This window comes from Cynocephalus volans, chromosome 4 (genome assembly GCF_027409185.1).
Source record: "Cynocephalus volans isolate mCynVol1 chromosome 4, mCynVol1.pri, whole genome shotgun sequence".
Classification (NCBI taxonomy): domain Eukaryota; kingdom Metazoa; phylum Chordata; class Mammalia; order Dermoptera; family Cynocephalidae; genus Cynocephalus; species Cynocephalus volans.
Genome location: NC_084463.1, coordinates 162,607,286 through 162,622,120, shown reverse-complemented (window position 1 = coordinate 162,622,120; position 14,835 = coordinate 162,607,286). Strand labels below are relative to the sequence as shown.

Genomic DNA, 14,835 nt, shown 5'->3' with positions numbered 1-14,835 from the left:
GCTGGGAGGTGAGTGGGCTGGGGGCATGGCAGGGGGCACGGGAGGCTGGTGCGGGCTGCCTGGCCCACTCCATCCTTTTTCCTTGAGAAGCAAGAGGTCGAATGCCCCCAGGACCAGGTGGGAGGTACAGGCAGGAAGTGGGGAGAGGGGAGCAGAGAGGGGACGGAGGCCAAAGCCAGGTGGAGGGCAAGGACATTCAGGTGGAGCCCTGGGGAGCAGTCTGTGGCCACAGGAGGGCTGGAGGCTGGCAGCGTGTGGGAAGGAGAGGATTTCAGAGGGGGGCTTTGCTAGACTGGTAGGCTGTGCAAGGGGCAGTGGTAGCTAGGAAAGATGTGGACTTTGGGGGCTCGACTAGATGTGGACTTTGGGAGGGACAGGGAATAGAGCAGCAGGGAGCCAGGGGGTCACGTCCACAGCTTCCCACTAAGCCACCCTCCCACAGGACCAGGGCAGCTGGAGTGGGGCCACGAGGTGCCACACCATGGCCCTGCCCCAGAGCCCAGCAGATGGCAATCTCCTCTCGGGGGACCCCAACCCCTCTGAGGGCACTCCAGGAACCAGCCAGGCCCCCACCAGCCCAGCAGCCACCAGGCGGCAGGCACTCCTCCAGGAGCTTGAGGCCCAGGTGCAAGCGGCCTATGGACAGGTAAAAGAGGCCAGGGTGTGGGGCCATCCTCAAGTGAGGGGACCATGAGGGAACAGCCAGGATGCCACACCCCAATTGGGGGCCTCTGCAGTGCAGACCTAGGGCCCGGTCCAGTGGGGGGATCCAGGACATGTATGTTGATGGAGGGGTCATCCAGATGGTCAGTGGAGGCCAGAGAGGTGCTCCGTCCCCACCTCAGTCCTTGCTGCACCCTGCTGCCACCCACAGCACCCAGATTTGGCACCCTTTAGCTCCTGTACAAGAACCAGGGGCTGGTCCAGGCCGGGGATGCCAAGGACAAGCAGGCTGGGCAGTGCTCTGAGGTGGGGTGCCCTGGGCCGAGCTGGGGTCCTGACAGGGAGGAGCAGGGGCTTTCTGGGCTAGGCTGAGGTCACCTCCTCTCCCTGCAAGACAGTGGGGGAGGGTCTGCCATGTTCAGATCACCTGGCATTGGCTGCTGTTCTGAGGGGACAGAGACCCAGCTTGCCCTGGCACACTGGCACCACTTCCTCCTCCCAGGACCCAGGCCCTGCTGTGAAGACATGAAATCATGAAATCTCCTGATTGGCAGAGATTAGGGGCAGGGGTGGGGGGAGAAGTGTGCTGGAGAGCGGGTGTCTGGAAGACCCTTGGGAGGAGGCGTGGGGAGGCTATGCCTTCCAGGGGGCCTTGGGCCCCTAGTGGCCCCCCTCACCAGTGGAGATGCTCAGAGATAATCTCGGATTAGGACCCAAGCCCCTGGGCCCAGGGCCCCCCGCCTGCCCACCCGCCCACAGTTCTGCCCGCAAAACCCTAGGAAAATCCCTGCAGTACTCCCAGGCTCTCACTGGGAGCAGCTGGGGGCTGGCAGAAGCCAACAGCATCTGCTGAGGCCCCGCCCCGGGCCACCCCGGGGGCCTCCGGGCCTGGCATGGTTCGGGGGCCCATGGGGAACTGTGCCAAGCGGCCCCGACGCCGGGGGCCTAAGGTATGAGGGCTGGGGGAGAAGCCAAGGCAGGCGGCTGGACTAGGTCCTGAAGGGCCAGGTGGGTGGGTAGAGTCCTGTGAGGGCCGGGTGGGGTTGCAGGGGGGAAGTGGGGCGGAAGGGCTGGTTGCTCACTGCCCCAAACGAGATCTTTTCCTAGAAACCCTCAGACTCTGATCTGTCCTGGTCTTGGCGCATAGAGACTGGGTCTCCTGTGCCAAGCTCACCAGCCCCCTGGCTACCCATCTGCCCGCCCCGTCCCTACTACAGAGGCCCTGCTCCCTGCCAGCCAGCCCTGACATGGGAGACACAGAGCGGAGCAGGAGGTCTTGCTCTGCCACTGGCTTTCTCAGTGACTTTGGCCAAGTCCCTTGCCTTTTCTTGGCCTCGGTTTGCCCAACTGAACAGTTAGGGGATGAACCCTTCCAGCCTAAAGTGTTAACGGGTGAAGGTCCCGTACACCCTGAGCTCCTTTCCCACTGTCCTGTGCTGGGTTCCAAAGAGAGAAGCGGCTGATGAGTTGGGGGCGGGGGCAGTCAGGCCCAGTGCTCAGCGGCACTGCCCAGCTCACAGCTGGCTCTGCTGCAGGACCCCTGGCACTGGCCTGGCTCCCCCCCAGGGGGCTCCCGCCACAGCCGCAACCCCAGCCCCAGCCCCAAGGATCAGGAGGGCCCCGGGCAGGGCGTCCAGGGCTACTCAGTGCTCAGCAGCCTGGTGGGGCCAGCCTGCATCTTCCTGCGGCCCAGCATTGCCGCCACCCAACTCGTATGTACGGCCACCCACCTGCAGCCCACCAGCCCTTGTCCCTTCACTTTGCCTCTTCTTGAATAGGGGGGAGAGGATTGAGTGGGGACTTCAGAGCAAAGGCACACAGATGCAGGGGTGAGGGCAGAAAGGGGCAGGGAGCAATAGGGAGACATGCCAGGAAAGAGCCACAGGGGCAGACCAGAGAAACATCAGAAACAGCCACCAAGGGGATGGGCCAGGGAGGCAGCAGGGCCCCCAGGAAAGGAGCAGAGAGACACCCAGAGAGACATACAGTGACATTGAGGCCAGCAGGATCACGTCTGAGGTTCTGCCCAACCCCCAGATCAACCTCTGGCAAAAGGAGCTCCCTGCCCTAGAAGAGACCCGGGCAGGCAGCGGGGAAGGGGGCACCCAAGATGGCCAGGCCAGTGAGCAGGACTGGGTGGGAATCAGGTCCAAGCAGTGTCAGACAGACACAGGCCCTGTGCGTGCACGTGGGGTGCAGGGCTGGGTGGGAGCCCCAAGGAACAAGAAGGAAGGGGGCAGGTGCCTGGGTGATCCAGAGAATTCCTAACCCTTCTGTGCCCCTTCAGGACCGGGAGCTGCGGCCTGAGGAAATTGAAGGTAAAGTGTTTGAGAAGGAACTACTTCCCTGGAGGGGTGGGCATGGAGTAGGGGACACAGGGTGTGGGACATCGAGTAGGGGCCTGGGCAGTCTCTAGGAGGAACGAAGTGCAAGAGGAAGGCTGCAGGGTTTGGGGAGGTGGGGACCAGACTGAGCAGGGAGGAACTGACAGACATTCCTCACTGCCACCACCAATCACCAGGTGGGTCACAGGGTCCTTTTTATATTTGTTCATTCAGCTGATGCTTCTTGGGTGCCCACTGTGTGCCTGGCCCTGTGCTGAGCACCGGGAAACTAGGTAGATATGGCTCACGCGCTCTGCAGACAGATGTCAATGTCAGCTACAAGTATAAACGGTGTCAAGTGCTCTGAAGGAAATGAACAAACGGGCTGTCAGAGAACAAAGCTATTTATTTATTATTTATTTATTTATTTTGGAAGAAAACAAATTTAAAGGGAAGACTTCCTTGAGTAGGTGACGTAGGACCAAAGAGGAGGGGAGAGTGAGTATTCCAGAATGTGAGGTCAGGGATTTGCTTCTCCCTCTTTCTTTTTCTTTTTTAAAGTTCACTGCCGTAAACCCAGTGCCTAGAGCAGAGCTTGGCACATAGTAGATGCTCCTTAAATATTTGCTGAAAGAATAAATAAAAGAAGAACACGTGCACTGGCTCAGAGGCAGCAAAGGGAAATGGATGTTCATAAGGAGGGAATGATTGAACCCAGGGGAGAAGGGTGGGCTGGTCCAGGCCAGGATCCAGGGGGATGCGGGGGAAGGACTGACCCCACCCTGCCCGGCAGAGCTACAGGTCGCCTTCCAGGAGTTTGACCGAGACCGGGACGGTTACATCAGCTACCGGGAGCTGGGCGCCTGCATGCGGACACTGGGCTACATGCCCACCGAAATGGAGCTCATCGAGATCTCCCAGCAAATCAGTATGTGCCTCAGACCCACCCCGACCCCCAGTTCTCCAGATGCCCTAGTCAGGGCCAGGAGAGCCGGGCAGCCCAGGCACAGAGGTAACTGGTCCAGAGCCCAGGACCTTGGTCATTCTCAAGGCAAGATCTCTGCCTCTGGAGAGTCTCCCCATCCTCTATGAGGTGGGTGGGGCAAGCACCATGATTCCCATTTTACAGATGAGAAAATTGAGTCTCTGAACAGTTGACTCACTTGTCTAAGGTCACACAGCAAGTTCATTGGAGCCAGAACTTTTTTTTTTTTTTTTTAAAGATGACTGCTAAGGGTATCTTAACCCTTGACTTGGTGTTGTCAGCACCACGCTCAGCCAGTGAGCGAACCGGCCATCCCTATATGGGATCCAAACCTATGGCCTTGGTGTTATCAGCACCACACTCTCCCGAGTGAGCCACGGGCTGGCCCTTGAGCCAGACCTTGAATCCAACCGAACTCCACAGGAAAATTAAGGAAAGCTCCAAGAAGTTTTGAGAGTGATTTTCCTTTCACCTTTGGCCAAATCTGTGCCTTGTTTGGAGGGTGATTCCCAGCAGGAAATACAGATGACCCAGCCTTTGGTGACAGAGGGAGAGAAGGGTGCATTTGGTGAGGCAAGAGGGGAGCTGGCCTGGGGCAGAGGGGAGGGCAGCGGAGGGAGGGACAGGGGCTGGGCAGGGCTGTCTGGTGCCCTGGGTCTCTTCCCAGGTGGCGGGAAGGTGGACTTTGAAGACTTCGTGGAACTGATGGGCCCCAAGCTGCTGGCAGAGACTGCGGACATGATCGGCGTCCGGGAGCTGCGGGACGCCTTCCGGGAGGTGCGGCCGCGGGCAGGGGCGGGAGGGGGCGGCGAGTCTGCAGCGAGTGGGGCTGAGCTGGGTGGCCCGGTCGGTGACCCAGCGCCACGGCCAACGCCGCCACAGTTCGACACCAACCAGGACGGCTGCATCAGCGTGGGCGAGCTCCGGGCGGCGCTCAAGGCCCTCCTGGGGGAGCGCCTGAGCCAGCGGGAGGTGGACGAGATCCTCCACGACATCGACCTCAATGGCGACGGCCTGGTCGACTTCGAAGGTACCGCCCTCCCCGCAGATAAAGAAACAGCACCGTTAGCTCAGTTGGTTAGAGTTAGAATGCAGCCCGGGAACACCAAGGTCAAGGGCTTGGATCCCCGTGCCGGCCAGTGTTCCCTGCTTAATCATCGCCGAGAGCCCAGGAGGAAGGGACGAGAAAGTCAGTTCTCAGGAAAGCTTAGGTGCTTAGGAAAAGGAAGCAGATGGAGCAAGATTTGAGTGTGGGCGACCTGAACGCGAGCCCCGCTCCTCCGTGCTGCATTCCCCTAAAGGGAAAACACGATAAAGTCAGTATGTAAACATGCATCCCCCGAAGAAGGCCTCAACGTTGCTTCTGAGCTTCCTACTGGCCAGAGCAAAGAGGAAAACAGGTTCAGTTACAAGGGTATTTTGTCCACAAGACAAAGCCCCCTCTTCCCGGCCCTGAGGCCCATTCCCTACCAGATCCAGGGGATGCCCTCGAAAGCCCTCCCCTCAGCCACACTCCCACCCACCCCAAAGCCCGCAAGCTGGCCCCATCCCTAGTGCAGTCCGAAGAGCAGACCCAAAACCTTGGCTTTGTCCTGGCAGAGTTTGTGCGAATGATGTCTCGCTGAGCCGGTGCAGAAGCTGGAGGCAGCAGACGGGACTCGAGAACCACAGCCTCTGCCCACCAGAGCGTTCCCTGAGGCCCGTCACCTCCGGCTGGCCCCTCCCTCTCTGCTCTCCATCCTGCCTGTGTACAGTGTCCTCACCTGCCTTCTCCCCGCCCTCCAATAAGACCCTCTGCCCCATCTCTGTTTCTCTGACAATAAAGTATCTTTGAGCCTGGGGAGATGGCTTTTGCAGCTCACTTGCTTATCCTGGAGGCACCAGTATTTGGCCCCCAAAAGTCAAGTCCTGGGGCTGTCCTCATGGACCACAAGCCCCCTCGATTGTGAGGTCCAGGTGAGTGGGGACCCTCTCTTCTTCCTGTCTGGATCCTGGGGCCAGCCCAGAGCAAGTGTCAGGAGACACCCCCGATGAGCAAGCCCAGCCTGCTCTCCCCAGCTCCAGCGTGTGTTGGCCTCTGCTGTCCCTGCCGCTCGTGCTGGGAATGGCTCCTGCCAGCTCAGTGATTGCACTGGAGGCTGGAGAGAGCCCGTCCACCGAGGGCTTTCCCTGGGCTGACCTCGCTGGCTCCTGCAGCAGCCTCGGAGCTGTGCTGCTCACAGCTCCCTTCCAGAACTTGCTGTCCAGCTTTGAGGAGTGAGTTAGACAGCTGAATGGCTCTGCTGTCGGCTCTTCAGGACATTCCTCAGCTTTCGGGCTGACACTCCCTCCTCCCGGGAGCCCCCAGCCACTGACTGAGCACAGCCGCGGGGACTAGAACCTGGACATTTCTGCCAAACACGAAGCTCCATTAATGGGCAGTCTTTGCCCTGAGTTCCCTTTGGGTCAGACAAGGTGTGGTCAGAGGTGCCTCGAATCAGAGGTTCTCCTGCACAGTCTTGCTTCTCCCCCTTTGTCCCTTTTGCATTCCTAACTTCGTCTCAGTGTCTGCAACCTGGAGGACCCATGTGACACGTCTCCCCATGCCAAGCCTGCCCCAGCCCCATTCTCCAGAATGAGGAAACCAAGAGGCCAAGTGTCTTAGGCCGTCCCTGATGCTATAACAAAATACCTTAGGCTGGGTAATTTATAAACAGCATAAATTTATTGCTTACAGTTATGGAGGCTGGGAAGTCCAAGATCAAGGTGCAGGCAGGTTCAGTGTCTGGTGAGGGCCTGGTCTGCTTCTGAGGTGGTGTCTGGAGCACTGCTTCCTTCAGAGCCTCCAGAGGGGTTGAACGCTGTGTCCACACCTGGTGGGAGAGCAGAAAGAGCAAAAGAGCCTAGCTAGTTCCCTCTGGCCCTCTTATAAGGCACTAATCCTGTCCGTAAGAGTGGAGCCCCCATGGCCAAATCATCTCCTTAAGGCCCCAGCTTGTAACACTGTTGCATTGAGGACTAAGTTTCAATGTGAATTTTGGAAGGGACACAAACATCCATACCTGCTAGGGGTCATGCAGCCCCACTGCCCTCTCTCCCCACACACTGTCAGACTGTTCTCTTTAAAATGCCACCTGCATTTTGTCACACTCCTGTTCAGGAACGGGCCGTGATTCCCTATTGCCCCCAGCTTAGTCCAGCCCCTTTGCCTAGCACCAGAAGGCTCCAAGAGGAGGAGGGACTGGCATCAAGTCACACACAATTAGTATGAAGTAACGTGGGACTTGCACCCAGGCCTGGGGACTCTGAAACAACAGTGTCAACCAGGGTGGGCGCCCCAGGATCAGGGTGGACCTGGGGCGGGTCTCAGCCTCTTCTAACCATGGCAAGGGCCTGATCTACAGCTCCTGCCATGGCAGGTTCATGGCAAGGGCCTGATCTACAGCTGGGAGGGAGGACAAGCCCTGACCTTCCTGGTCAAGAAGGGGTGGGAGCTCTCAGCGTCCAGTCCTCACATCACTCCTGCCAACAAGGTGGCCCTGGGACAGAGCAGGCAGGCAGCCACCAGTACCCTGCCCAGCCCAGATCCCAGATGCAGAGGTGCCAGGTCTGGCTGCAGCAACCTCAGCACCACTCGCCCGGCAGATCCCAATTAATCCTTGATCCCCAATTAGGTGATCTCTCCTGCCAATCTGGCAGGCCTGGGGATGAGGATGAGTGGCCCAGCCCCAGTGGCTTCTCTGGCAGCCACGGCCCACTCTCCTTCCCACCACCCTCAGAGCAGCACAGAACCTAAGAGAGGCTGTCTGTCCCCTCTGCAGGGCCTGGGGGTGAGGGATAGACATGAGCCAGAGGAAACCAGAACCCCGCTCAGGGTCAGCCTCATTCACCTCCCCAGTCCTCAGCCTGGCAGGCTGCAGTTGGGCACTGAGGGCAGCTGGTGGGATGGTCTTAAGCAGCTGTAGGTATGTCTGTTAAAACCAGAAGTGCCCACAGCTTCCCCAAATCTTGTGTACACTCTCCCACCTCCAAAAATGTATATATGTTGATTATAATCTGCATTCAGTAAGGTTTATACACCTTAAGTGTACAGCTTAATAAATTTTTACATGTAATACACCCAGGTCGAAGTATTACATCCACTTATTTCATTTTAGAATAGTTTTCGGTTTACAGAATTATTGTGAAAATAGTGCAGATAATTCCCATATGCCCCATACCCAGCTTTCCTTATGTGTTAGTCAGGGTTCTCCAGACAAACGGATTCTATATCTGTAGATAGACAGATGGACAGATAAACAGATAGATGTCCATTGGAAAGTCTTTCAGTTAGACCAGCAACACTTTGACATACCCCCATCATTGTGTTTGTTTTATTTTTTAGCACTTTCCTACTTTCTGGCTGTATTAGTCTGTTTTCTGTTGCTTAAAACAGAATACGTGAAGTTGGGTAATGTATAAAGAAATAAAATTTATTTCTTACAGTGTTGGAGGTTGGGAAGTCCAAGGTCAAGGGGCACATCAGGTAAGGGCCTTCTTCTTCGTGGGGAGTCTCTGCAGAGTCCCATGGTGATGCAGAGTGTCACATGGCGAACATGGCAAGAGCATTTTAATGTGCTCACTCTCTGTGAGGAAAATAGAGTAGTTTAGTCAGGCCCCCTCACCTCAGGTCTGGTTGGGGGTGGTGCAGCACATTCTTTGTAAACAAGTTGTGTGTGGGTGGAGTTAGTGCGCATGTGTGCCCATGTATCTTTTCAGTTTTGTTGCTACTCTTGTGTGTTCTTCAGTTTGTGAAGCAGCAGCTGGCTGGCAGAGAGCTTGCCTCTGAAAATAGAGCATGTTTACTTTGCTGGCAGCTGCTTAGTTTTTCTTTGGACTTTGCTGGTAGCAGTTGAGTTTCTGAGTTTCTTTTTAGACTGCTTAGCTCTTAGACGTTTGTGTTCAATACAGACTGCTCTTTCTTCAACCAAGGCTCTAAGGACCTTTTTTCTGGTTACCTAGCTCATAGACCTGCGTGTGAAGGGTTTGTGACCCAGTCTGGACAATGGGCTTGAGGGGTCTGTGAGCTCCAGACCCAGCCTTAGCTCTACAATTGGCATAGTCGGCAGGATTATGAGCAAGTACAGGAGCCAAAAGCCACTGGAAGAAGGAGGAAATGTGGCTACTCTTGAATATGCTCTGCCCTATGGCCTCTTTCCTGTTGACCGGGATCTGGTTGCTGCTCGCCGTACTGCAAGGCAGCATAGACCAGGCACCACCGCAGAGAGCCCCTTGGGAGGGGGAGGAAGGGTGGCTGTCGTTGAGCGTGTGGTGCCCGGTGGCCACTTTTCTGCTGATCAGGGCCTGGCTACTGCTCACTATGCTGCAAGCTGATCGAGATTTGAAGTGGAAAGCAGAGTTGTTGGAAGCGCTGATGATTGTCCTGGAGGATGACATGCAGCGACTGGCCACTCCTGCCTCTCACACCAGGGAGGATGAAAAACCAGTGGTGAGTTGGGGGAGACCGTGTGTCTCCAGCCAGTACCTGTTGTGCATCAGAAAATGAAGCACGAGCAGCCTATGGGACCGGGCGGACAATCAGTTGGCCGTCCACAGGTGACCCAATTTACCACCTATGTCCTGTATACCCAGGTTGAATTAGTTGACTTGGGGAGACAGTTTCGGCAAAAACAGGGGGAGCCCCTGGCTGCTTGGCTGCTGCGGTTATGGGACCTAGGGGTGGGTAGTGTGATGTGCTCTGGTGAGGAGATGGAGAAGTTAGCCTCCATCACCATGCACCTGTCCCTGAGGCAGCAGCTACAGAATAGCCGTAGATATGCACAAGGCCCAGGTAATCACTCCTTAATGGAATGGGTGAGTGCAGCTACTCGAACTGGGTGGGCAAGTGCTGGAGAACTGCCCAAGACTGTGAGTAAATGGCAAACATATGCTGAGTTGGTCCAAATCATTTGAGAACTGGGGATGCAGCAGTCCAGGTTTAATGTGAACACTCGTGGCCCAGATGATGAAAGTTTTACAGGCAGCATGAGAGACATAGTGCTGCAAAATGCCTCGTCAATGTCCTTTGGGTCACTGATGGCCATACTGGCCCCATACATTGATGATCCTATACATGAGGTAATGACCATGATAGCTAGCCTGGGTGAAGTAGAGGAGAAAAGACAAGCAAAAGGGGTCCAAAAGGTGGCTATGACCCAACCCCCAAGAAATGCTCAGGATCTTATCCTGAGGGGACCAAGCAAGACTAGCCGTAAGCAGATGTGGCTTGACTTGCTTGCAGCAGGGGTTGATAGCAAGAATATTGACCAGCAGCCAAATGCGTTCCTGTTTTCCTTGTGGCAGCAATTGTGCCCTGAACAACGTTTCACTAAACGTCCAGAAACAGGTAGCAAAGTGCGCTCAGTGGTCTTAAAGTATTTCTTGGTTGCTCCCGAGGAGGCGGATGAAATGTTCCATTTTGACTAGGGAGCAGGCCAAGGTGCTCGTCTTTTGGGGGCAGATGAGGACCGGAGGCCTCATGTTGAATTGGCAATAAACTGGTCAAGGACTAATGTGCAGCGTGTTTTGGCGTTGGTGAATACAGGCACAGAATGTAGCCTGATATATGGCAATCCAGGTAAGTTTCCAGGGGCCACAGTTCGTATAGATGGCTATGGAGGACACACTACTGAGGTCAAAGCTGCGTCATTGCCATTGGGCATAGGAAGATTACCCCCTCGTGTATATACTGTATATATGTCCCCAGTAGCTGAGTACATCTTGGGCATGGATGTACTTTATGGTTTGCACCTGCAAACAACAGTTGGAGAGTTTAGGCTGCAGATATGGACCTTAAAGCCTGTGTTACGAGGAGATGCTAAACATGACCCAGCCCTAGCTCTACACTCGCTCTCCTTATAAAGCCACCAGTCTACTCCCTGATAACCCTTTAAACCATTAGCCATTACGCCATAAATGGACTAACCCATTCAGGAGAGCATAGTCCTCACAATCCAATCACCTCTTAAAGGTTCACTTTATCGATTTATTTATTTTTTGGTGGCTGGCCAGTACAGGGATCTGAATCCTTGACCTTGGTATTATAACACCACATTCTAACCAACTGAGCTAACTGGCCAGCCCAAGTTTCCACCTTTCAAATGCCATAATCGGATTTCCCACCCTGTGATCAAGTTTCCAACACATGGAACTTTCAAAAAGAGAGAACAGAACTGAGGCTACTAGAAGTGGAAAAGGGTTGGGGGCGGGGGGAGATGGCGAGAAATCAGTTAAAGGGCCACAAAAAATGATTACATTGCGTAATACTGAAGATTCTAATTATCCTGATTTGAGCATCACTTATTGCACACAGGTATTATTACTCAACGCTGTATCCCGGAGGTATGTGCAATTAATTATATTTCAATAAAAAAAAGTTTCCAACACATGAATTTTGGGGGGGACACATTCAACCCATAGCACTGCCTGCAAGTGGATCACCTTGAATATTTCCTGACCCGGTCCTAGAATCAGCCATTTCTCCAAGAAGCCCTACTCCATTTTACTTGAGAACGGTATTAGAAACCCAGATCTGGGTACTAGGTTGCTTGTTGCTACTGGAAGGGGCGGAGGGAGTTTGCTTCTAGTCCCTCTCAGCCAGCAGAGCAAGGAGCTTTATGTATGTACCTGTGCGTATATACATTTGTAAACATTTCTGTATGTAAGCAACCGGATGTGTATTAAGCTACACATGAGTTCATACTGGAGGCTCCAACTCCAATCCAGTACCACGCGGATCATTCCAGCCTCTCTCCTTGCTTGTCTATATCTTCTCATTCCAGCTTTGAGAAGCCCGACTCCACCATTCACCCTCCATTTGCCCAATTGTCCAGCTCCAGTGTACGTGTGTAGTGGTTTCAGAATTGTCAGCCCACACTCCTGTGGGAAGCCACCCTATCACCTAGAGCACAGTGCTCGTGTACAGCTTCTTCTGCCTTTAGTCCTCCAGACTCCACTCCTTTCCAGGTCAGCACCTACTCCCCCGTCCCCTATGGTAAGGTTGTTTTGTACATTTGTAAGACAGCCACATACTGTGAGGAAAATGGTGTAGTTTGGTCAGGCCCCCTCGCCTCCATCCAGTTGGGGGTGTTGCAGCACATTCTTTGTAAACAAGTTGCGTGGGGGTGCAGTTAGTGCACATGCACGTCCCTGTATCTTTTTAGTTTATTGCTATTCATGTGTTCTTCAGTGTGTGAAGCAGAGGCTTGGCAGAGCTCATGTCTAAAAATAGAGCATGTTTCCAAGGCCACGGGTTCAGATCCTATATAGGGATGGCTGGTTGGCTCACTGGCTGAGTGTGGTGCTCACAACACCAAGCCAAGGGTTGAGATCCCCTTATCGGTCATCTTTTAAAAAAAATAAATAAATAAAAATGAAAAATAAAAACAGAGCATATTTACTTTGCTGGCAGCTGCTCAGTTCTCTTTGGACTGCCTAGCTCTTAGACGTGTGGGTGCTGAGTAAAGACTATTCTTTCTTCAACCAAGGCTCCAAGGACCTTTTCCTGTTACCTAGCTCGTAGACCTGCATGTGAAGGGTTTGTGAACAGGCTTGAGGGGTCTGTGAGCTCCAGACCCAGCCCTAGCTCTACACATACCTTGGTCACATTGTTCCTTCCATCCTGGGGTCAACCAACCTTCTAAATTATTATTATTATTCTTTTGCATAATTAAAGTTTACTCGCAGGGCTGGCCAGATAGCTCAGTTGGTTAGAGGCCTTGTAACACCAAGGCCAAGGGTTTAGGGGTTGGCCAGTTAGTTCAGTTGGTAGAGAACAGCCTTGTAACACTAAGGTCACAGGTTCAGTTACCCATACCAGCCAGCCATACACACACACACAAAGCCAAAAAAGATAGAAAAGAAAAAAGAAAAAAAAAAAGTGTTGGTTCCCCAAGACTGCCAGCTGCCAAAAATAAAAATAAATCAATAAAGTTTACGTGTTGACAAATGCTTAATGTTCTCTATTCACTATTACTGTATCATATACAATAGTTTCACTCCCCTAAAAAAGATGCCCTAGGCTTCACGTATTCAATCCTACCCCCTCCCCACTACTCCTGGCCACCAGTAATCTGTTAAATGTCCATATGATTTTCCCTTTTCCAGAATGTCATACAATTGGAATTGTACAGTATGCGTCTTTTCAGACTGGCTTCTTTCACTTGGCCTTTAAGATTTACCTGTGTCTTCTCATGGCTGGTTAGGTGATTTCCCTTCTTTATTGCTCAATAACATTCCATTGCATGGATACACCATTCCCCTATTGAAGGGCATCTCAGTTGCTTCCAGTTTCGGAGGTTCTAATACTGCTATAAGCATTCATATGCACATGTTTTCGTGGGGACATAAGTTTTCAAATCAGTTGGGTCAATGCCCAGGAACACAACTGCTGGCTCCTAGGGTAAGAGTTTATTTACTTTTGGAAGAAGTCGCCGAACTGTCTTCCGATGTGGCTGTACCATTCTGCATTCCCAGCAGCAGTGGATGAGAGCTCCTGTTGCTCTGCAACCTTGTTAGTAGCTGGTATTGCCAGTTTTGGGATTTTAGCCATTCTAACAAGTGTATAGTGGTAGCTCGTTGGTGTTCATGCATTTATTTTTCAACATTTTATTATAAAACTTTTCAATCATATGGCAAAGTTGAAAGAATTGTACAGAAATACAAAGTTGGCCACTAATACAAAATTTTAATTTAAATCATTGGACAGGCCAACAAGACCATCTGTGGGCTGAATTGAGCCTGTGGAACCCACTTTTCAACTTCTGATATGGAGGCTGTAATGCTGAAAGGCTCCAAAATCCGGGGGGTGAGCTTCAAGCCCTAGGGCTGAGAGAAGAGGGGAGCCCCTGAAGCATTCCATCAGAGGACTGTTCTTATCTTACCCCCGCTGAGAGGGCAGGGTCCTCTCTGTGGGATAGGCACAGTTGTCACTTTCAGTCTCCCTCAGAGAACTCTATGCTCCACCTGCCACAGCCCCACTGCTCCAAGAAGGAGGAAAACACCTAAAAGTGCTTTAGTCCAGCCCCATGGTCACCTCCCAAGCATACATCTTCCTCCAACATAGGTGTTATGGACTGAATGTTTGCATCCCCCCAAATTCATATGCCAAAGCCCTAACCTCCAGTTGGTATTTGCAGCTGGGCCTCCAAGGAAGTACTTAAAGTTAAATGAGGTCATAAGGGTGGGGCCCTGATCTGATAGATTAGTGTCCTTATAAGAAGAGACACCAGAGAGCTCTCTCTCTCTCTCCATGAAACTAGGAAAAAAGCCACAAGAGGGTACAGCCAGAAGGCAGCCACCTACAAGCCAGGAAGAGAGCCCTCACCAGAAACCAACCACGCTGGCACCCTGATTTCAGACTGTGAGAAAATACATTTTTGTTGTTTAAGCCACCCAGTCTGTGTATTAGTCCACCAGGGCAGACTAATACAACAGGCAACAGAGACAGTAAAAAGGTCTAAAGTTTGGAAGGAGGAGTGGCGGGGGGGGAACTTGGGGGTTCCCTACAGAGGAGTAGCCCCAGTATCTCTTCACCCCGTCTCCACAGCAGACGTCTCCAGTGTGCAGCCTCAGTGCCACTGGTAGGGAGTGGAAGATCTTGGGTGACTAGATCAACTCTTTTTATTTTTAACAGTAGTATACCCCACACCAGCCAACCACCAAAACAAACAAAAACAGTAGTATAATTTGAATATGTGTTAAAAAAAACAACAGAGTATATTGAGCACAGGAGTAAATGGACATTATTGCTTTTCGTTTTTATTTGAGGTTTTTAAATATTTGAGGTTTTATTTGAGATGATTTAAAGGAAATATGAAATAGATGGCAAGACTCATGAAAGAGCTT

At 52.9% G+C, this 14,835-nt stretch overlaps 1 protein-coding gene across 1 annotated transcript; it reads left to right on the top strand.

Annotated features, from left to right (window-relative positions):
• The first annotated feature begins 1,539 nt into the window (after positions 1–1,539).
• On the top strand, positions 1,540–5,712 carry CABP2 (calcium binding protein 2). The gene is made up of 7 exons (XM_063095372.1): positions 1,540–1,613; positions 2,199–2,375; positions 2,951–2,981; positions 3,781–3,915; positions 4,640–4,749; positions 4,855–5,002; positions 5,572–5,712. The coding sequence occupies exons 1-7, from the start codon at positions 1,557–1,559 to the stop codon at positions 5,595–5,597; spliced, it is 684 nt and encodes a 227-aa protein (XP_062951442.1). The 5' UTR covers positions 1,540–1,556; the 3' UTR covers positions 5,598–5,712.
• Positions 5,713–14,835: the final 9,123 nt, after the last annotated feature.